This window comes from Heterocephalus glaber, unplaced genomic scaffold, assembly GCF_053883595.1.
Source record: "Heterocephalus glaber isolate CG9 unplaced genomic scaffold, H.glaber_assembly_v1.0 deba00001444, whole genome shotgun sequence".
Classification (NCBI taxonomy): domain Eukaryota; kingdom Metazoa; phylum Chordata; class Mammalia; order Rodentia; family Bathyergidae; genus Heterocephalus; species Heterocephalus glaber.
In genome coordinates this window covers 8,039,919-8,063,698 of record NW_028258297.1, presented here as the reverse complement: position 1 = coordinate 8,063,698, position 23,780 = coordinate 8,039,919, and the positions used below count along the sequence as shown (strand labels likewise).

The window sequence follows — 23,780 nt, the reverse complement described above, 5'->3', positions numbered from 1 at the left end:
AGCTCAGTGGGTCCCAGCACCCGGAAGGAAGCTCCCCGCCTCCATACCAAGCTCCTAGGGCAGAGAAGGTGAGCTGCGTGAGTGCCAGAAGCACCCCCTGCCCCCATGGAAATGAGAAGACACATAAACAAGCCTCAAAAACAGACTTTGAGATCACCTACAGCAACCCGAAAGGGAAACCAGATGGAACAATCTGATACTCAACCCCCTGGACTCTCTGAACTGGCAACAAAAGAGGATCTGGAAAAAATGAAATCAGAAATAATTACTCAGATAACAGCAAAGATTTTGCTCATGGTGCAAGACATGATTAATAAATCTAGAGAGGACACAGATAAAAAAAATAGAGGATCTGAGGAACATGATGGAGTCCCAACATAGGGAACAAATAGAATCCATAAAACATATACAAACAGATTTCCAAGAGATTAAAAACTCCATCGAAAGTCTGTGCAGCAGAATGAACCAATGTGAGGACAGAATTTCACATATAGAAGATAAGATTGCAATGAGTGACCAGGAAAAGAAAAACTGCTTTAAAATTGTAAGGGGACACAAGAAATCAATCCAGCAGCTGCTAGACGATGCAAAGAAGAATAACATAAGACTGATCAGAGTCAATGAAGAAACAGGAGAGTGCAGATGACATAAAAAACCTGTTCACAGAAGTGATGGCAGAAAACTTCCAAAGGAGGGCAAAAGAACTTGACATACAGAGAAGTGAGGCATACAGGACTCCAGCTAGCCTTGATCAAAAAAATCTACACATAGGCATATAACAGGATTCCAGAAATCCAACAGAAGAACAAAATTCTACAAGCAGTGAGAGAAAAGAAACAAATCACATACAAAGGAAAGCCCATCAGAATCACTGCAGACTTCTCAATGCAAACCCTCAAGGCAAGAAGAGCTTGGAGTGATGTATTTCAAGCCCTAAAGGAAAACAGCCTCCAACCAAGATTGATGTACCCTGCAAAACTATCTTTCAAAATTGATGGAGAAATAAGATACTTTCATGATAAAGAGCACCTCAGGAACTTCATGAATACCTAACCGACACTCCAAAAAATTTTAGACAATACCCTAGGAAAAGACAATGAGGATCACAACCCCAGGAAACCCAGCAGATGAATCCATTGGGTGTGACAAATTAAACACAAAGGGGTAGAATCCAACAAAAAGAAAAAGTCATGACAAGGCTTTTAAAACTTTTAACTTCATCTCCCTAATGAGTGTATAATTCAATCTTATTATTGTAATGATTAGTATTTTTCTGATTCTAGAGTTGCACACCATTCCTTGTGCTATACTGGCTATTTATCATCTTCTTATGTCTACATTTTAATTGGGTTGTCTATTAATGAGCTCTAAGAATTCTTTATATATTCTGCTCATAGGTTATATGCATTATAAATATGGTCTGTTTAAGGACTACTTTTCATTTTAATGATGTCATTTAAAGTTCTAAATTTTGATGGAATCTCATTTACCAATTTTTTTTCTTTTATACATCATGTTTTCTGTATCGTAGGTAGTTCTTGCCTACCCTGAATTCATAAATATTTTCCCTTATAATTTCTTCTTAAAGTTTTATACTTTTAGGGTTTCTTATTTAGGTTCATAGATCCCTTCAAGTTATTTTCATGTATGGAAAAAAAGGGTTGAGGTTAATTTTTTATATACAGATATCAGGTGTTCTATTGCCATTTGCTGAAGACACTATCTCTTCCTTGGCTCTTGAATCAAGTTCATATTCTATAAAATGCTAATGTTAAATAATCTTTCAAAACTCAGTGGACCATATATGTGTGGTTCTATTCCTAGATTCTCTGTTTTATTCAAATGATCTATATGTCCTTCCTTACACCAACATTGCCTTGATTACTGTAGCTTTAGAAGAAGTCTTAAAATTAGGTACTAAACGTCTTCCAACACTGGTTTTATTTTTGTTTTTAACTTTTCTAGGTCCTTTGCACTCCTACATAACTTTTAAATTTCAATATCCAATTCTTCATTTATAGCAAGTATACACAGACTTGAATTTTTATATATATCTTGTGTTTTCTAATCTTGCTAAATTCAAGTACAAGTTCTAGGGGCTCCTAGAGATTTCTTAGTATTTTCTCTGTAGATGATCATTTCATCTACATATAAAGATTTTGCCCTTGTTATCTGCCCTTGTTCACCACCTTAAGGAGAAAGCATTGTATCGTCTCCATTCATAGAAGGAGTTTTGGTTGGAAGTATGGAGTACATGTCTTTGATCTGTTGAGAAGGTTCTGTTCTACTTCTAGTCTCCTGATAGCTTTTACCATAAACAGCTATAGAATTTAGTCCAATACTCTTTCTCCAACTAGTGACAGGATCATATGGCTTTCTCCTTTCCTCTGTTAAAATGATGACTTTTGGGGGTGGATCTTCCAATGCTGAACCAACACTGCCATCCCTATAACAAAACCACTTTCTACATTCTGCCAGATCTGACTTCTAAGAGTTGGTTTTGTTAAATTTCTATCTATGTTCATACGTTTTTCTTCTATTATCTTTATCCAATTTTAGGATTAGCACAATGTTGAGTTCCTAAAATGAGGGGAGAAGTGTTCCTTCTTTTTTCTGCTTTAAATGTTTGATATAATTTATCAGTTAAAATGTTTATGAGCCTGCTGTTGTCATATAGGTAGGTTTTCAAGCTAGGAATATACTTTCTTTAATAGGTGCTATTCAAATTTTATATTTCCTCCAGAGTTAGTTTCATTAATTTGTCTTCCAAGTTACTTCCTAGAAGTTGTCAAATTTATTTAAAAAAATATTTTTGTAATATCCTTTCTATATCCTTTGAAATTCTGTAAAATCTGTGGTAATGTCTCCTAGATCTTAATATTGTAATTTAAAAAATGTATAATTGATATTGTGTAACAGGAAGAAAAGGTCTAAAAGAGCAGGGGAATTGGGAGGGGTAGGGGAAGGGAAAAAAGGGAGAGGAAAAAATATGAGAAGAGGAAAAAAATGGAAACAAGGTCTTTGCAAATAGGGAAGGGTGGAGGGGGTGAAGAGTAAAGGAAGGGGAAAAAAATGAGAACCAAGAGACTCATGTAATGGTACAAGATCCCAATGATGAATGTAACTGTATTTTATACCTAAAATGTACCAATAACGTTAATGGGGGGAAAAAAAAGGAAAAAAAAACCTCAATGGATAGCTCAACAGTAGAACGCAGGAGACAAAGGAAAGACTCAATGAACTGGGTAACAGAATGACAAAATTACCCTAAATGAACAACAGAAAGAAAAGAGATTGGGAAAAAATGATCAGTCTCCCCCCAAGAACCTGTGGATTTTAACAAAAAAAAAATCTAACATTGTGTTATGGAAGTTCTGAAGGAGAAGGAAAAGAGGGTGGGGTTGAAAAACATTTTAAGAAACAATGGCTAAAAACTCTCCAAATGTGAGGCAAGAGACACAAATCTACAGATTCAACAGGCTCAGTAAATTCTGATTTCTGAGATCATTGTGTAGCCACCACATGTATCCTGTTAAAAAAAAAAAAAATGAAAGGAGGCTCAGCGGTGCAGCACCTGACAAGCATAAGACCCAGAGTTCGATTCCCAGTACCAAAAAGAAGGGGAGGGGAGCGGAGGGGAGGGGAGGGGAAGGGAAGGGAACACATCTGATAATTGCCACACATTTGTTTTACCCCAGGCTTGCATTCACATGACCCCTTCCCCAATCTTTGAATTCTGAATCATTCAAACCTACACAAATATTGAAAGAACAATGAAGAGCCCTATAATGCTGACTTAGATTCTCTCTCTCTTCTCTCCTTTCCTTTTTTTTGGTACTGGGGATCAAACTCGGGTCCCTGCGCTTGCGGGGCAGGCTGTGGAACCACTGAGCTAAATCCCAGGCCCTCCTCCTCTCTTCTTTTGTCCCTTCCCAACACCTTCCTCCCCCCAGTGTACATCACACTTTTTTTTCTCATTTATGGAATCTCTGGAAATTAAACTGCAGATATCCATCATGATCTTTCACCTCTAACTGTGCATTTTACCTCACTGTGCATTTCCTAAGAATAAAGATATTCTCTTATATAACTAAAATACTTCTATCTTGTCTGAGAAAATGGACATTAATTTAATAATATAATCTAACTCATAACCCATATGTGAAATTCCTCAGTTGCCCCCAAAAATATCTTTTATATCTGTTTGGATTTTCCCCCAACCCAAGATTTAATCAAGAATCCATGTTTGATTGTTGTCTCTTTAGTTATAATCTAGAACAATACCTGTACTCTTTTGTTTTTCATGACACTGACGTGTTTTAAGTGTTTAATCAGTTGTTCTGCGGAATATTCTGCATTCTGAATGATTCCTCTCACAACTAAAATTAAACATTTTGACAAGAAGACTACCTAGGTGATAAGTACTTCATATCAGGACATAAGAGAGCAATGTCTACCCGCTGATGATGCTAAAAGTTGGAAAGGTGACACCAGATCGCTCCATCTTAAAGGGAGCACTTTCTCCTCTACAGTTCATAGGTAATCTGTGGTGTAACATTTTGAGGCAGTGTGAAAATCCTGTACCCTAAGAACTATTTACCTAATGGTCTCAGAATTTATCAAAGATCTTTGCCTGAACTGATTATTTAAAAACTGATTTTGTAATTGGAATTTCATTTTTACAAAATCACTCCAGCAATGATCAAGAGGCCATTTAGAAGGAAAAAAATGGAGTAATCTGAATGAATGGCTGTGGCAGAAACACTCTCAGGCAAGAAATACAAGGGGAATAAGCTCAAGCTAGGGTAGCAGAGACTGTGTTCAATTTTTGGGTTGATTACTATTAAGTGATGTCCAAGTGAGGTGTAGAGGGGGTGGGTGTGTGTGTGCATGTGTGTGTGCGCGTGTGTGTACATACGTATGTACATGTGTACACACATTCCTCAATTTATGATGGGACTATGCCCAGATAAACCCATCTAAGTTGAAAATATTATAAGCAAAAAGAAAATGCACTTTGGGCCGGGGATTTAGCTCAGTGGTTTCGCCGCCTGCTGTGCAAGTGCAGGGACCCTAGTTCGATCCCCGGTACCAACAACAACAACAAAAAATACCATGTCTCAGCAATACGGTACACAGTACTGACAGGGGTGGGAAAACAGACCTTGATCAAGTATCTCCCCCACAAAACGTGTGATAAGGAAAAAAAAAAAAGCAATCCAGTGATTTTAATCTCTCACTTTGACCTTTTTTTCCTGGCTAAAACTTTGGAAATAAACGCCTCCTTGTCATTTTTCTAATATTGGCAATGAGACAATGGGAGGACTTCCAATCTAACCTTAGAAAATGTCAAGGAGCATACATTCTATTCCCTTCCCCCAACGCCCTCTCTCAAAGGAGCCAACAGAGTGGAAAAGGAAGTGGTCACATGATTATCCAAAGCTAACAAGAGTTCTCTGCCACATCCCTTGGCCCCCGCACAGGAGGCACAGGAGGGTGGCACACAGCAGGAGGCAGTTCTAACTTGCCAGCACTGATCACTGACCACTGACCAGCACAAGGCCACACGAGGGGCAAGGAGTCAGGCTTTTCCCACCACTGGAGGCGGGGGTTCATGAGCTGTGTGTATTTACTCATTTTATACGCTTCAGCCACATCTAGCTCAGGAATTTGGTTTTGCCATCAACTCTTGGAACCTGTGGACAGGGCTGCCCTCTACTTCAGCACTTCTGGGAAGAAGCAGACAGCACTATCTTACATCTCAAGGGAAGATGTCAACAGTCCTCTCCAATGTTTCTCTGGTGTGGTTCAGACCTTTGCAAGAAATGTCTGGAGTTCAAGAATTCCTGGAATGCAGATTCCTGGGCCTTAAGAAATTTAATCTCTTGTGAGCTCTCTGCTGCCACTAAAATTTGCTTCCCTAGTCCAAAATGCAAAAATGATGTGAGAAAGGGTTTATTTGCTCATTCACCACCACCAGGTGTTAACTGATTAAAAAGTACAGTGGTACCTTGGTTCACTAGTGGAAAGAATTAAGTTCGTGAACTGAGGCACCACTACACAGTGAGGAAGGACTTGATAGATTTTCTCAACAGCCTAATTCAAAATTTCAACTGTGCTGGCTGTGTGGGTAGTTCTGATTTCCTGAGCTTCTTTCAGGTTCACTGCAATGTATATATTCCTGGGAGTCAAAGAACCAGGGCTTTCTGCCATTTTCCTCACACCCTGGCTAGGGTCTGCCTAATGGCTAGGGGGAGACCCCAGCTGGGTCAGCAGCGAGGTAATGACATCGAATAGAAGGCACCCAGAGAGCAAGCACCTCAGAGGAGCCCGGGTGCAGGAAATGGAGAGGGTCCTGCAGGCACTGACAGAAGAGTAGAGTCAGCTGTGTCACTAGTGTGTACGGGGTGACACTAGCATCAGGCAGATGATTTTTCTTCGGATTCTGTATCCACGCAGAGCAGGGACTCAGCCTAGGGTAAGTGAACCAGCTTCAGAGCAGGCCTAGAAATTACATGCTAAATTTTGGTACTTACTTGTGCAACTGTCTAGTGAAAGGGTGTGCAAAATTCTACAAGGAGAGGGCCGGGGATTTAGCTCAGTGGTTTCGCCGACTGCTGCTGCAAAAAAAATTTTTTTTAAATTCTACAAGGAGAATCCATGACACGAAAAAATGAAGAACCTCTGAGTTAAGCAAGGGTTATTATGACAGAAGTGGAAAGCTGGCCTTCAAGATGCACAACTGGCATTCACACAGGCAGCCATCCACAGGGCTGAAAAATAAGGAGGTCATGCTTACCTCCACCTCCTCACCTCACATCTGACCTCACCAACTATGGGTCCTGGTCTGACAGTTTTTAATTCTCAAGCATTTTCAAAATTGAAAAAGAAAAATAATTTTTTTTTGGTACCAGGGATCAAACTTGGGACCTTGCGCTTGTGAGGCAGGCAGCGGAACCACTGAGCTAAATCCCCAGCCCTCAAAATTGAAATTTTGGTGAAAGCATAACAGTGTATCATCACAAAATTCCCATGTGGGCAACACCTGTATAAACTGGGACCCTCAGGAATTAGGGATGGGTCTGGAGCCAGGAAACCTGAACTGGATCTGCCTCCATCTTTCAGGAGCAGTGTGACCAGTGGCACCATTATGAGGCACAGATCCTAAGCCACAAAATGGCAATTTTACTTACTACTTACTATATTGGGCAACTGTTAGCATTTAACAAAGTGAAAGTGCTCTGCCATCTGCTAGAAGCTTGTATCACCCTAAGGCACTATCTCTGCCCTAACCTTCTTTTGTGCCATCTTCCTCCTGAAAGCAGCGCCAAGTATGTGAAGTGAGGTGCTGAGAGCTCAAAGGGCCTGACTTCCATTTTTTCACCCCTCTGCTTTCAGCTGTCCCATTAAACTGCCTACTGAAGACTGTAACCAGAGAACTGTCTCAACAGTTTCAGGGACTGCCCATGACAATGACAGCCAGAACTAAGTTCATGTCAATCAAAGAGCTTGGGCGGCAGAACGTGGGGGAAGGACCGCACTTTCTGGGGCAAGCAGGGATCCAAACTCACTGCCATGAAGCACATCCTGTTTTGGTATGCTGGCTTGCCACCACCCCTGTTTTGGCACCTGATCTGTCACCCCCACCCAAACCAGCAGGAAAGCCAACTATTGAGAATGAAGGTAAGGAGTGGAGACCCAAAGATGCTAAACCTGCTCCTTCCCAGAAGGGCAGGTTGCTCAAGAGTCTCCCACTGTCAGCCCACTGGTAGCAGAAGAGGCCAAGACTAGGAGAGACAGCCACACAGTCTTGTCTAAGAGAAGTCAGCAGACACAGTCAATTTCAAGGGTTAAAAGATCAGGGAACAACTTTTCGAACTTGGTTGCTATGGTTTGGGTAAGCATTCCCCAAAGGCCCACGTGGTAAAAGCTTGGCCCCTAGCCCATGGCGCTAATCAGGATATGGTGGAGCCTTCAAGTGGCTAAAGTGCGAGGGGAACCCCAGCCCTTTCACTTCCTCACTGTCCCCACTGCCACGAAGCAAGCAGCTTTTTTCCACAGTGCTCACTCTTGACAGCCCCAAAAGCAACGAGTCCAGTCTGTCAGGGACTGAAGCTTGAGAACTGTGACTCAAAGTAAAAAATAAGCCTTCCTCTTTACAAACCAAACATCTCTGTTCGGTTTTGTTACAGTGATGGAATCAAACACATCGGTCTTTCAGGCTCCTCTGTGAGCCATGTACCAGCCATGTTTATATTTGGCTTTCTTTGTTTTTTTAAAATTTTTATTTTTAAAACAATTTTTATTAGCGGCCGGGGATTTAGCTCAGTGGTGCTGCCGGCTGCCTCACAAGTGCAAGGTCCTGAGTTCGATTCCTGGTACCAAAAAACAAAACAAAAACAAAAAATTTTTATTAGTACGTTTGTGGTACATAATGATTACATTCATCATGGGGAGTTGGTACAAGGACTGTATCTGGCTTTCACACTGCAGCCCAACCTAAAGCTTCAGACCAGTCTATTATCACTGTAGTACATACTCCTTGGATAAAGCTCAAAACAAAACAAAAAAATATTGCCTTTTTTGAATATGCCTATGTCATCTGTTCAGATACAGGCTACAAATCACTTTTGTCCTTCTGCAAATAAAATCCCACCCACTAGGCTGAAGGATGTTAAATCAGCACCACCATCAAATACCTATCAGGGCTCCCTGGGCACACAATTCTTTGGAATTCATACTGTTCAGGTAAAATTAGTGTAAGTGATTTATAACCTCTACTTCATTTGTTATCTTTTTTTTTTTTTTTGGTACTGCGGATCGAACTCGGGTCCTTGCACTTGGTAAGGCAGGTGGCAGAACCACTGAGCTAAATCCCTGGCCCTTCATTTGTTAACTTGAAGAAAACTGGCCTTGGATAATTCAGATAAAGAATAAATCAAGGGGCCAGGGATTTAGCTCAGCGCCTGCCTCGAAAGCACAAGGACCTGAGAGTTCAATCCCCGGTACTCTCTTCCCCCTAAATCATGATCTGGACACAGAAGCACACACCTATAATCTGGGCTACTCAGGTGGCTGAAGCAGGAGGATCCCAAGTTTGAGTGCTGCCTGGCCAACCTAGCAACACTGTCTCAAAATAGAGCTGGGGGGCCAGGGATTTAGCTCAAGGTCCCGAGTTCAATCCCGGTATCAAAAAAAAAAAGAGCTGGAAATGTACCTCAGTGTAGATCTCCCCTGTGTTCAATTCCCAATATAGCAAAAACAAAAAGGGAAGAAAGAAATTTAGCATCTCCTGTTTAACAGAGTTTACTGCTGGACTCTTCTTTGGATTCAGGGAATACACTTGAGACTAGGAACACATCACTTGCTGCAGACTCTTCTTTTAGCACTTATTTGTCAGCAACTGGCTAAAGAGGAAGCTCTCTGCTCATCACTGATCACTGAGAGAAACACACCTGCAACAGCAGGAAGAAGGATGAGGATGCTGGCATCTATCATAAATGCATGGGTGTGACATGCCCACACAGTTGGTCATCTCGCAAGGTAAAACGAGGAATTGCACAGGCCACATGCCATAGCCTAAGTCTTCTCCCAGCTTCACATCTAGGAAACAGGTTCCCCTGACTCCTATTTTTTTTCAGATGGGGTCCTGCTATATGTGTTCCAGGCTGGCCTTGATCTCCCAGTAATCCTCCTGACTCGGCCTCCCAAGTGCTGGGATTACAAGGCATGTGCCACCATGCCTGGTGACAAAAAAAAATTTTTTTTTAAGGAAAGTAAAAAGAAAGAGATCATCTCTTCCATCCAAAGATCTCTCTGTACCTGAAGAAGTAAATGGGCTGTGCTAACCCTAACACTGGAGTGAGTACCTGAAAGAACCAAGAGCCAAGGTAACGATGGGACCGAGCAAAGGGCTAAGGGCAGGGCTGGGGGAGGTCTTTCCTGAGCTCTTCCTAGAAAGGGGTTCTGGCTGGACTCTGGCCCAGCTTCTGTGACTCACAGGGTTAGCAGTTCATCTTAAGTCTTTGTAAGTTGAAAATAAATGAGCAGGAGCTGGCTGTAGCTCAGTGGCAGAGTGTGTGATTAGCATGTGCAAGGCCCTAGTTCAATTCCAAGCACCAAAAGTGGGTAGGGGAAGAAGGAAAAGAATTTTTAGGTGCACTGCAGCAATCAGTCCTGACACTTCCCAGCATTACACAACCTTTTGTACAGATAAGAAACTACTTGGTAAAGAGACTGCTTTAGTCAGATGACGAGCAGATTTTTCAGCTAACACTGGGGCCTAGTAAAATTACTGCTTAGATTAGCTGTGAGGCCTATGGTGGGTCACACTGTCTCTGTGTAGACCACATGATTAACACTGACAGCTGAAGAATGACAAAGCAATCAAAATATAGAACTGGGAGGGAAGAGTCAAGATGTACTAAAGCTTACAAAAAATAAAGAGGTGCAGGACTCTACCACATATATGAGGCCATGCTTTCTAGGATCGATGTGCGATCACAGGCCTACCTGCAAACCTATGCACCACTCCAAACTAGCTGGTTGCTCTTCACTTTTCTTTTCTTTTTTGGGGGGTTACCAGGGATTGAACTCAGGTCCTTGCGCTTGTGAGGCAGGCGGTGAAACCACTGAGCTAAATCCCCGGCCCTGCTTTTCTTTTTTTTTTTTTTTTTTTTTTTGATATCAGGGATCGAACTCGGGACCTTGCACTTGCAAGGCAGGTGGCAGCACCACTGAGCTAAATCCCCGGCCCATTCTTCACTTTTCTACTTAGCAACACTACTGAGTACCTTCCAAGGGCCAGCGAGCCTTATGTGTCTCTGGACTGGCACTGTTTGGCTGCCCTCACACTCTGGTTTCTACTGATCACTCAGAGGTAAGGGTCATCTACAGTACTGGCTGGGCACAAGGAAACACCATCCAAAATGAAATGACAAAGGTGGGTGTATGGCTCAGAGGTAGTGTGAGCCTAATGTGTAAAGGCTGGGGTTCACTCCCCAGCACTGCAAATAAATAAATGAAAAGAAAGAAAAGACAAGCTCACTCAAGACCAGTTCTTAGAATCTCTAGGACAACATAAATTGTTTTGTTTTCCCTCCAGTACTGAGGATTGAACCTAGGGCCTTCTCACTGAGCTGCATTCATAGACCTTTTTAAAATTTTGAGACAGGGTCCTGCTAAGTCACTACATCACTCAGGCTAGGTTTGAACTTGCAATCTTCCTGCCTCAGCCTCCCAGAAGGCATGCACCACCATGGCCAGAAATAATTATTTCTTCAGGTGCTTGTCAAGGCATCAAGGTTTTTCCACTATTTGCATGTGGGAAACTAATGGACTGGAGTTAGAACATGCTGCTGCTCTGTGCTTTTTCTCAAGGAGTCTGCATGGAACAATAGGCAGAGGAAGGAGAGACAAATGTGGCTCTTCTCTTACATCCAGAGAGGTCACAGGTGATTTTTTCTCATTTGCCTGGATCAGGAGAATATCCATGTTTTCCTTTACAACGTCATTCCTCTGCAACAGGTCTCACTGAGAGAACACTTTTCTTAACTTTCACCTTCACCTCAAGACCTCATTACTCTCCTCCTGCGTCTTCCTCTGGGACACAGCAGCATTCCTGGTTGCACAATCTCTGGACTTAAAGACCTGCTCCCTGTCTGTATCATCTTCCCTCTCCCTCAAGATATGCTGAGTTTCAGGCAGCATTTGAGAAAGTTCAGATATGGACCTCTGCTACATAGCACTCTGTACTTGGTAGGGTTTAAGTGGCATTAAATTTGAGACATATGTTTACATGATGAGAATAAAGGATACTGGGAAGTGATCCCATTTAACAGCACAGCAGAAACCAGCTTCATACCCCATAGTTGAAATGCGTGAACATCAAGCGGCAGAGAGAGGTATGTCCAACTGGAGGAGTGTCTGATCCCCTAAATGTTCTGGAAAGGCCATCCCCCAACTCTGAACAATGTATAGAAACAAGAATGACCCCAAGGAGAAGGGAGCCAGCCACTGAAGTATGTTGTGTCCTGCAGATAACCATGTCTAAAGCAAAAGCCAGTCTTTCATGGGGACTTGTATAAACATCTTGCAAAATGAGCTGGGTGGGTTTTTTCTTCCCAGAGCTAGAAAAAGGGTGGAATGAGAAGAGTTTGATAAAGGTATAAACCAGAAATGATGAGAGAAAATACAGCCATGACAACCTTGATCCTTCCCTGGCTTGAGAGCCCTGCCTTCCTCCTAAAATGCATAGTGAACTTTAATCTAAGAGCTTCTTTCAAAATTCCTCAAGTCAACACAATGCAAATGAAGGGGCCCCTTCAACTAGGAGCCACTTTTTCAATCTCCAAATCTCAGTAACAACTTGCTGACCATCTGCAATGTGCCTCCAGTACTGCTCACGTCTTTAAAGATAAGCAGAGGAGGTGAGTGGCAGTTAGCAAAGACAGTGGGGAGGCCAAGGATGGGGAGATTGCAGGAGTCAAGGACCGCAGAGGGTAGACTGCAGGGGTGGGCAGTGAGCTGGCAAAAATAAGGAACAGCCTCTTTGGGAACTCAAGACCATACCCATGTATCATCCCATACACTTCACACTGGAAACTATTCTCAGGCTTCAAAATTCTTTCTCATAATCTAACAGTCTGCTACCTACTTCCTTCATTAGAACACACAAAATCAAGACGGCCCACAGGTAAAAGTGGCTCTTAGTAGGTGGGAAGAGGCAGTATACTCACAGAAGCAAGTCACTTCTATTCCTAACAGAAAGGCAGTTATTCTCACTTCACAGACACAGACAACAATGCAAAGTACACAATTATAGACAGAAACTCTGACAAAATGGGAGCATTTTTCCAAATTCCATGTACAGAATCCCAGTAGTTTTGCAACAGAGTGGTATCTGTTTCAGTCTGTCTGTCCAATACACACATGGACACACCACATGGCGTGTGTGTGTGTGTGTGTGTGTGAAGGTACTGGAGACTGAACCCAGGGTCTTCACACTAAGTTCCCAGGCCTTTTTCTTTTTCTTTTTTTTTTAAATTCTGAGACAATCTCATAAAGTTGTCTAGGTTGGGCTTAAACTTGCAATCCTCCTTTGGGCCAGGGATATAGCTCAGTGGCACAGCACCTGCCTAACAAGTGCAGGGTCCTGAGTTCAATCCCTGATACCAAAAAAAAAAAAAAATCACAACTTGCAATCCTCCTGCCTCAGCCTCCTAGAGTTCTGGGTTTACAGATATGCACCACCACAGCCAGCTACACATCCCTGGTTTTTTGTTGTTTTGTTTTTGGTACTGGGCAGGGATTGAACTCGGGACCTTGTGCTTGTGAGGAAGGCAGTGGCACTACTGAGCTAAATCCCCGGCCCTACACATCCCTGTTTAAAAGTGAATTTCTTCATTCACTCATTTAGGAAGAGAAACTAAATGAGATACTTTCTCAAGGAGTACATGATTTGTTTGGATGTACAAATAGCTAACAGCAATAACTGAAGCATCATTTGTTTTAACAACACAAGATACTCCAAGGAAGGAAACTGTAATTGACAAATTCTGTTAAACAATGATCTGTAGTAGTGCCTGATAAGTGAAAAACAAGAATAACAACACAGGGCCTCACCCTCTGGAAGGCTTTTCAATCCCAAGAAATAACATTACGCTATCGGAACTAGTAGTGTGATTACAACCAGCATCTTATGGGTCAGCATTGAACCGCTCTTATTTTGTGAGTGGGCAACTGTGGCTACTCCAATTTTGGGTACTCAATGTCTTAAGGGAAGGAAGTGTGCCTATTTCTTTAATGTCTAAGTGTCTAAGACACTAAGCACTATAAGGACAAAGCAGACACTAATTCCATAATGTCTTGTGAAAGGGAGAAGCAGATGAGATGATGGCTAACTTGCTCCTCTGCAGGGTTTGCAGAATGCCAGGTCTGGAGAGTCTTGCACAGTACAGTGCAGCCCTACTCGGTCACATTACTGATCCACTGCACAAGCCACCTGACACTAAAGGTTAGAGATGGGGAGTCCTTCACTGGAGAACCACAGCAGATAGTTTAGTAGTAAACTGCAGAAAACAAAAGGATTAAACTGAGACTTAGGCCCCTGGTTGATGGCTAGGATAGAAACAGATCTCTGGCTGTTTACAAGTGCTTTATAGGTTCTAATTCTTAGAAACTGACCTATCATTACCATGATATAAATCAAATACCATCTCACTTGTTTAAAAGCCTTCAACAGCTTCCTATTGTACTTAGAATCAAATCCACCACCTCTGTGTGGCTGACAGGCCCTGGTTCTGGGTCTGTACACTAGCCCATCTCCACCTGCCCCTTTCTTCCCCTCACTCACTATGCTTCAGTGACACTGGCTTCCTTGATGTTCTTTTCATCTAGCTCTTGCCTGCACCAAGCCCTGACATTTGCTTTTCCTCTTCCCTGAGTTATCTTCTCACTTTCTGATGGCTGGCTCCAACTCACCCTTTAGATCTCAGCTCCAGTATTTCCTCTTCAGGGAGGCCTTTCTTGGCCATCTCATCCCAAGTGACCCCATCTGAATCCTATTACTTGTTAACACATCCACCAGCTAATTTGTCATAGCACTTCCTAGGCTCTAAAATTATCTTATTTGTCTCATTTTTTATAAGCAGTCTCGAACTTTTACATATAAATCTCCAGAGAGCACATGATTTATCTTGCACTATCCATCAGCACATATTAATACCTTGAGTGAATGTCAGAAAATACGGAGGGAGCAGAGCAGCAAGCATTGAGTTAAAAGTTGAAAACATCAATTCTTTCACCATGAACCCAGAAGCTGCTGCATGGCGTGTGTGTGTGTGTGTGTGTCTTTTAAAACTGTATTAGGGGTTATCCAAATGGTGATGGCATATAAACAGAAGAGGGAGAGCCTAAGCTCTTTGCTGACAACTTAGAAATGTCAAAAAGAGCAAACTCATGTTGGTTCCAACTTTCCCTCCATTTATAACGCTGTTGGTATTCAAAGCAGATTTTCTTTCTTCTAGCAGATTCCAAGGTTTGGTTTCATTTTTCCCCAAGGCTGCAGCTCTGCCCCCAATCCAGCACCCTGACTCCACTCAGGCACACTCACACCCATGCTGCCCTGGAGTGAAGGTACCCTAGGCCCCCAGGCCTACCCTCTCAACTCAACTGCAATTCACTGAAAATATCCATTCCAAGTAGGTGGGGTAAAGGCTTCTCATCCTAACAACCTAAACATGGCAAAGCATATGCAAGAAGGGGGTTCTCTCTCCTCCTTCAGCACAAAATATGTGCCTCCTGTAAAGGAAAGTATAACAGGGCATAAAAATCCCCAAAAGGCGGGACTCAAAAGATGCAGGATAATTCACTGGCACCCTTTCAGCTAATGCTGTTTGTCTCACTAAACTTGATCAATGAGGACCATCTTAACTATTTAGGGATTGAAGAAAAGTACATAGCAGAGAAGCATGAAAAATCAATCCAGTCACCCTTGTTTTACGTGAGATGCTTCCAAGCACAAAGGGTCCACACAACCATGCCCTGAAGGCAACTCTGTCCAATGCTGAGAGAGGCACTTACGCGGCATGATCCCTTGGCTCACCAGCTCTTCCCGGGTGCGGCGCTGCTGGAGCTTCAACTGCAGCACTGCAGGGGAGTAAAGACAGAGGAGAGACGAAGTGTCAGTTGAGTATTCCACCTCAGAAGATACATTTTCACATGCAAAGAAAATCTAGAAACAGAAGGGTGCAGCATAAAAGAAAGCCTTGAATTGCAACTGTGTGTAATTGCAGAAGTGGCCTGATATAGCATGGTTTCCGTATTCTGCTGTGGGCGGTGAGAGGAAGTTGCGAAGGGTCTTGCAGGGCGATAACAATCCACAAAGTGCGAGAGTCTTGCCTCTTGCTCAAAACCTCCTACAACACTGGGTCCTCCTCCAAGGCTGAAAAACACCAATTCTGAACTCAAAGAAAATATCATAATGAGGACCAGCACCCAGCAGAAAGAGCTTTCCAAATGCTGTACCAGTTCTTAGTGAACATTTACACTGTAAGGACAGTGGGCGACGCAGTTACTCTCAGGGACCAGGAAGTACTACTGAGTATTTGTAAAATATATTCTTTTGTATCTAAAATTTATACCTATTTTCACCAAGTAATGCATTTCTCTACACTAGAAGATATTTGCATTAATACACTTCTTTCCTTTTCCTTTTCTCTCAAGGCCTTTTTCTGAGTGAAGCTAGGTGACTTCATACAAGCTAGATGACTCAAAGCACATCCGGGCTAGCAGCATGATAACTGTTTCTCTTATTTCCACTCTAGAAACACTACTTAAACAACTTAACAGGGATTTTATTACTTAAAAATCAATTTTCTCAGACCAGGGATTTAGCTCAGTGGCTCCGCTGCCTGCCTCAAAAGTGCAAGGTCCCAAGTTCAATCCCCGGCACCAAAAAAAAAAATCAATTTTCTCTATTTCAAAAGCCAGTGGAACCTGATGAGTGTAATAACTACACACTATGCAAAATGATGATGCCACAGCCAATGTTCAGAGACTACATGAGAAAATATTCAGTAGGGGGTTAAGAGGATCCCACAGACAAATGGAAGTCCCCTTACATGACAAGTCTTCAATTGCAGAGGCCCTGCAAGTCTTATCTGAGGGCAACCTGCATTCACTGGAAATCATAATGTCCTAAATTAGGCCTTTTCCACAGAGCAGTTTTTAGGGAGGCCCCTAAGAATGGGAGAACCATAACAAGGCTCCTGCCTACATCTCAAACTTACTAGTTCAAATAAGAACTTGTCTTTCTCCAAAAAAAGTCTTCTTTCTGCCAGGGATTTAGCTCAGTGGTTTCGCCGCCTGCTGTACAACTGCAAAGACCCGAGTTCAATCCCCAGTACCAAAAACAAAAAACAACAACAAAAAAAACCACACAGATGTGGGGCCTGGGGATTTAGCTCAGTGGCTCTGGTGCAGGCCTCGCAAGCACAGAGTCCCAAGTTTGATCCCCGGTACCAAAAAAAAAAGTCTCCTTTCCATTCTTTGTACCTCTTCAGGTATCACTGCCTTCCCGAGTACTAATACGCAATGTCTTAGCCTACTCCTCTGCCTCCCCACTCCTCTTACCAATTTTATCTCACATGCTTTCCCATACTGTAGTGGTGGCTCAAGGGCTATGCCCTTACCCGGACTGTGTTGTTCCCTAAGGCATCCCAATCAAGGATCCCCAATATTCTTCCCCAAGTATCATGAACCTTTCCCCCACCTCTTTTATTCTCTTCACATGAAAATGCCCACCTTCTTCATCTGAGCTTCTCGACTTTCCCCTGCATCCAGAATTACTCTGGGCCACCCGTGAGCTATCATTCACCTGTTATGAAAGGCACGGTGAGATTTTACTCTGTGTAACAATTATCCCCTGAACCTATCCCTCTTACTAGTTTACAAACTCCTGGAGAGTGAGGAATATTCTCATTGATGTGTGCCCCCAGCACTTCACACACAGTAGGCCTTTAATAACTGTTTCTTGAATTGGACTGGATCTCAAAACAATAACACACAGTCTGAGAAATCTAGCCAAAAGATTTTTATTTTACAAATTAACATTTAAGGGCCAGGGATTTAGCTCAGTGGTTCTGCCGCCAGCCTCGCAAGCGCAACGACCCCAGTTCAATCCCCGGTACCAAAAACAACAAATTAACATTTAAAACAAAGCCTTGAAGAAATAAACTAACAAACAAAAAAACAGCCACACTAGAAGCTGACATTTAGGGGCTGGGGATTTAGCTCAGTGGTTCCGACGCCTGCCTCACAAGTGCAAGGTCCCAAGTTCGATGCCCAGTACCAAAAAAAAAAAAAAATTAATTCTGGAAGCTGACATTTAGAGAATGTATTTTGTGCCAGACACTGTTCCACATACTTCTGTGGTTTCAATCATTTAAATCTCCACTCTCTGGTGACAGATATTGCTAAAGCCATTTTATAGGGAAGGAGAGTGGGGCCCAGAGGGATCAAGTAAATGTGATTTGGGACCAAAAATTCTGATTCCAGAATCTGAGTTCTTCATTTTGCTTTTCCAGGATCTTCTGGAAACTTACTGTGCTGATCAAACAGGGCTAGAGTGTGCCTACCTTGGTTCATTCTGTCACTAGAGACAAGACAAAAGGACTGAGGAAAATGGATGCTTCAGATCAGGGTCAAAGGAGTTCAGATGATCAACTTCAGTAAAACAAATTTAAATTAATCTAGGAACTTGATTTCAGAATAAATTATAACCACAGATCAGCAACAATAGCAATTATATTAATAAAATATAAATAACAATAGGAGTCACTGTGTTATGTTAAATGACTGATGTGCTGCCCAACATTAAAACTAGACCATGCACTAACCTAAAATCAAAATGAATCAAAGATCTAGATATTAAGATGGAAACACTAAATCTGCTGGAAGAGAGAATAGGTAGAACGCTTGAGGACATAGGAGTAGTCAAAGACTTCATGAATAAAACCCAGACTGCATTGGAAATACCACAAAGAATCAACAACTGGGACCTCATCTTATTAAAAAGCTTTTGCACAGCAAGAGAAACCACCAACAGAGTGAAGACACAACCCACAGCTTAGGAAAAATTTTTTACCAGCTATTCGTCAGATAAAGGACTATTATCTAGAATATATAAAGAACTCAAAAAATCAGAACCCACCCCAAATTTAAAGGCCCAATCCAAAAATGAGCATCTGAAATGAATAGACACTTCTCAGATGAAAAACTAGAAACAGCAATATATGAAAAAATGTTCAACATCACTGGTCATTTGTGAAATGCAAATTAAAACAACACTGAGATTCCATTTCACTCCAGAAAGAATGGCTCCTGTCAAGAAATCAACCAATAACAAATGCTGGAGGGACTGTGGGCAAAGAGGAACCTTCTCCACTGTTGGTGGGAGGGCAGACTGGTACAACCACTGTAGAAATCAGTGTGGAGATTTCTCAAAAAACTAAAACTAGAGGTTCCATTTGATCCAGCTATTCCCCTTCTTGGTATCTTCCCAAAAGAATTAAAAGCAGCATACCACAATGATATATGCTCACCCATGTTTATAGTGGCACAGTTTGTAATAGCTAAATCTTGGAAACAGCCCAAATGCCCATCAACCGACAAATGGATAAGGAAAATGGGGTTTTTTTATACAATGGAGTTACTCTGCCACAAAGAAGGATGAGCTTGAGACATTTATAGCTAAATGGGTGGACCTTGAGACCACACTTTTAAGTGAAATAAATTGGACACACATGTTTAAATACTGCATTGTTTCTCCGGTGTGGGAAACTGAACGTGGAAATAAGGACTACAACGTATAATAGATATTGGAAAATGGGAAGAAAATGTTCAAATGGGAAGGGGAAAAGGGAGGAGGAAGGGAGGAAGGAAGGAAAGGACAAGAAAAAAAGTGAAAATAGAAGAAAAAAATAGGAACAAAGCTTTTGTACATAGAGGGAGGAGGGGGGAGTGGGATAAAATAAAATTTTTAAAAATGTAACTGATGTGCTTTTAACTTATCTTTTTTAAAGAGTGGGGATATGTCTCAGTGGGAGAGCACTTGACTTCATGGGTAATGCCCTGGGTTCCAGCCCCAGCAATGGAAGGAAAGAGAAACAAATAAACAAAAATCTCTGTGAGGATGGTACAATTATCTCCATTTTACAGAAGAGGAAATTAAAGAACAGACCTTTAAAATTTTGCCTTGTGTCACATAACTCAAAAGTGCTGGAACTACAATTAACACTTGGGTCTCTGTAACTCCAAAGTGTGGGCAGTTTATAGTGTGCAATATGTCTTTGTAAGAAAGAAAAAGGAAGACCCAGGAAGATAAAGCAGAAAAGGGATAAAAAGATAACTATTTGTCATAAAGCTCAGTGTAAGATTGACCACTCAAAAATGTTTAAATTTAACAAATTAATTTTATTTCAGAGCATAGAGAAGCAAGGCAATTCAATAAATCTGAATTTTTCAAACAATTAATTAATGAAAGCAGTGGCTATTACCCAGTAATAATTTTGAACTATCAATCATTAGTCCTTCTAAGTAAACCATACATTCAGTGTTATGAGGCCTATTATGTAAACTTCCTGAGAGAAAAATTTCTAACTTCACAAAAAACAAGAGAATCTGAAAGCTAACACACCTGTTCTTTAATCAATTTCTTTTTTTTTTTTTTTTTTTTTTGGTGCCGGGGATTGAACTCGGGTCCTTGCACTTGCACAGCAGGAGGCAAAACCACTGAGTTAAATCCCGGTCCTTTAATCAATTTCTGACTCAAGTTTTTCATGGAGAGCACAGTAAAGGTCCATTCAGGTACACACACAGCTTTAGTTCAAAGAGGAAAGTTTATTTAATAATCCTTTTCCACTTTTAAAACTAAAGGAAATTAAAGTTCAGTTACCTGAAAATTCCATCTGGCATCTCTCCGAATTTAATTCTCTACTCTGTGCTTATCTAATATCTGACCAAGTTTCCCATTAAAATAGAATTTATTCTGTCTCAGTACTGTCTTGAATATTGCTTCAAACTGACTCCAGGTATGTACTGCATTCCATAAGCATCTGCAGTTATCTCTAACAATGTTTATAAGGAGGGGGGAAAGACTGAAGCAGTAAACTTTCAATTATGGCTGTCAACCTATACTTCATTTATAAGTTGTGTGGTTGTGTAGATTTTCAGTGATCCTTCTATGATTTTCAATTACAATGAAACAGCATTTATATGAATTTCCCCTTTCCTTAGTTATCTTAATTCCTTTTAATTCTAAGCACTCTCAATAAAATGACTTTACACTTTCAGGCTGTAGAAATTATTTAAGAAAAAATAATTTAATAGCTTACTTTCAGTAAGTTCCATAGAGCCTTATGTTCTGTGCTCACTGTAGAAGTCAACCCAATCAGGATCCATTCTCACCAAAAATATCTAAAACCAGTTCAACTGATTATTTTCACAGACAGTGCAAGTCCAGGAGATTCAAGGGAGTAAGAATTTGACATAATCTACTTCACTGAACATCACTACTTAGATTTCCTCGCCATATTCCAAGTCAATAAAAACTAAACAAAAATACCTACTTGTGCATAAGCCTGAGCCTTTACACCTTCACTGTTACTGAACTCCACAAATTTATATATCATATGTTTCTAAATAGGTCTGTGTGAGCAGCCTATATATAGATGAACAGATGTCTTTAACACTGATGGATGGTGCATCAACTGAATTCCCTTCCAGAAAAGAATGAGAAGAAGAAAAGAAACAAAAACATCAAGTGGGAAACCCTAGGCTAGCGGTGCAAACCTATGGCATGTTGCAGCGGGCTGTTTGTATCACTGAAAGCTCTAAAAGGTTCACCATCACCACCCTAGGCTGTTCATTCTCCATGAAAATCATCAAGGTTTTCTCCTGCCCTGAACATTTTTTTCCCTTTCTAGCCTTCGGGCAGCAGCCCAAGAATAATTAAGCAAATCCAACTTAATTCACCAATGGACACCACTACCTCTAGCTTCAGTGGAAAATGTGTTTTATTAGAAAAATCAGAGAAGGGACAGTGGGGTTTTAGCCTGATGGGAAGCTCAGTATGGTGATAATTAGATTATTCATCTTTGTAGCAATGAATTATATCTATTTTATTGATTTAATTTTATATGTCTAAAAAATCACTTAGCAACATCCGAATGGTAAGAGCATAATCACTCAGAATCAGAAGAACATAATCACAGAGAATCAGAGTACCGAACACTCACTAATTTCATTCTTAGGATGTACAATTAAAATTAGTGTGAAGGGCACCCCCAAAAGAGGGTATTACCCCAATTCTGTTGCCTAGGTTACCTTCTAGTATCACCTCTAGTGGAAGGGTTGGGAGTTGAGGTGGGGACAGTGTTGCCTATTCATTCACCTAACAAGAATTTACTAAACAACCTATGGTCTCTACTTATACAAAGCTTTCAGTCCAGTGGGGAAACAGACATCAGAGACAGCAAACAAATATGTAAAAGTTGTGATAAATGTTTTTTTTTGGTACCGGGAATCGAACTCGGGTCCTTGCGTTTGCGCAGCAGGCGGCGAAACCACTGAGCTAAATCCCCGGCCCTGTGATAAATGTTTTGAAGGAGAGAATAAACTATGAAAGAGATCAGACACTACAATCCACAATATTACTTCCTTTAACATTCTGTGATAACTCTTCCCATTTACACTCTACTACCATACAGTCAATTGTTTAAGATACTAAAGCTCTTTGAAAAATAGACTTGAAGGGAAGTCCTAAGAATAAGTAAGTTAAAGCACATGAACTCATTTATTCCCATTACTGTATTTTTTTGGTACCGGGGATCAAACTCGGGCCCTTGCGCTCGCGAGCAGGCGGCAGAACCACTGAGCTAAATCCCTGGCTCCCCCATTACTGTACTTTTAATTGTATAGCTGCTAGGGTTCCTGAAGCAGTTGGTCTATGTCTCTGCCTCAGATCCATGCCATATTCAATTCTTCCCTAGCTCTTTATCAAAACTTCTCTTCTTTAATATTCATTAAAGAAATATAAGGGTCCACTATATGCCAGACACTGCTTGTTGCTAGAGATGTGGTAGGGGCCAGACAGATACAGCCCCTACTTGTAGTGGTATTTACAGTTTCAGGAGGAAACAAACACCAAGAAGTGTGAAGAATATTTTCAAAGATAACCAATACTACATCCTAACTAAGGAGTTAAGACCACTCCCGTGATTCCATTCTGCATTCAAATATCTTATGTACTATCAAAGTCAAGGCAGAATGTTAGGAATGCAGATTTGAAGAAAATATGGGTTTTTATTCTCACCAAACTTTTAGATTTAATGGGAAAAAGGGATTCAAATCATTACAATGCTATCAGAAAGGTATTAATTTCTATAATAAGTCTATATTATAGGCTTTTACTTAAAAAGACATAGGTAAGTGTAACTTTGGCTAGCACACAGCTGAAAATGGGCTGTGCTCCTAAAGGTCACTGACAAATTCAAGTCTTATCTAGCCTTATGTATGCTACACATGTGTACATAAATACTGAAAAGAAATGTTAGTTTCTTTAAAACAAAATTTAAAATAGTTAACGTACCTCTTAGGCCTTATGGAAGCAAAAACACCAGTATTACCCAACCCTTTCTGGAAGTCAGAAAGGGAAACAAGATATGGATACATCTTGAGTCCCTAATGCTAAGTGAAATAAATCAGACTCAGAAAGTTAAATATCACATGGTTTCTCTTATATGAGAAATCCAAAGTATAAATAATTTAATAAGCAAAATATAAGAAAGATGATAGGAAATGGAGATAGACTTTGGGGAGATGGAAAAGGAATCTGTGAATGCAAGGAGATGGGAAAGAGAAAGTAAAAAAGGATTAAGATGTGATATGTAGCCGGGGGTTTAGCTCAGCGGTTTTGCCGCCTGCTGCGCAAGCACAAGGACCCAAGTTCCATCCCCAGTACCAAAAAGAAAAAAAGAAAAAAAAAGATGTGATATGTATATAACCAATAACCCACAATGACTATATTATGTATCACACACATACACTGATAATTTTTTTAAAAAGCAAAAAAAATTCTTTCTATATGGAGTAGGACGAATGAACAGATGAACTAGTCTTAAAAATATTTTATTTTCATGATCAGTTTGTATTACAGGTTTTAAGTAGTTTCTTCATATCATTCCCCAAAAAAGCAATATTCTTCTGGGTCCCCCACTTAT

At 41.0% G+C, this 23,780-nt stretch overlaps 1 protein-coding gene across 5 annotated transcripts in view; it reads right to left on the bottom strand.

The window, feature by feature from the left end:
• Nucleotides 1-23,780, bottom strand: part of Mrtfa (myocardin related transcription factor A) — a 199,486-nt gene that overhangs the window by 24,980 nt on the left and 150,726 nt on the right. For all 5 annotated transcript variants that reach the window (XM_021258947.2, XM_021258949.2, XM_021258948.2 and 2 more), the window contains one exon: nucleotides 15,583-15,648. In XM_021258947.2, the coding sequence (XP_021114606.1) occupies nucleotides 15,583-15,589 (7 nt within the window). In that variant the 5' untranslated portion in view covers nucleotides 15,590-15,648. The remainder of the gene's footprint in view (nucleotides 1-15,582; nucleotides 15,649-23,780) is intronic.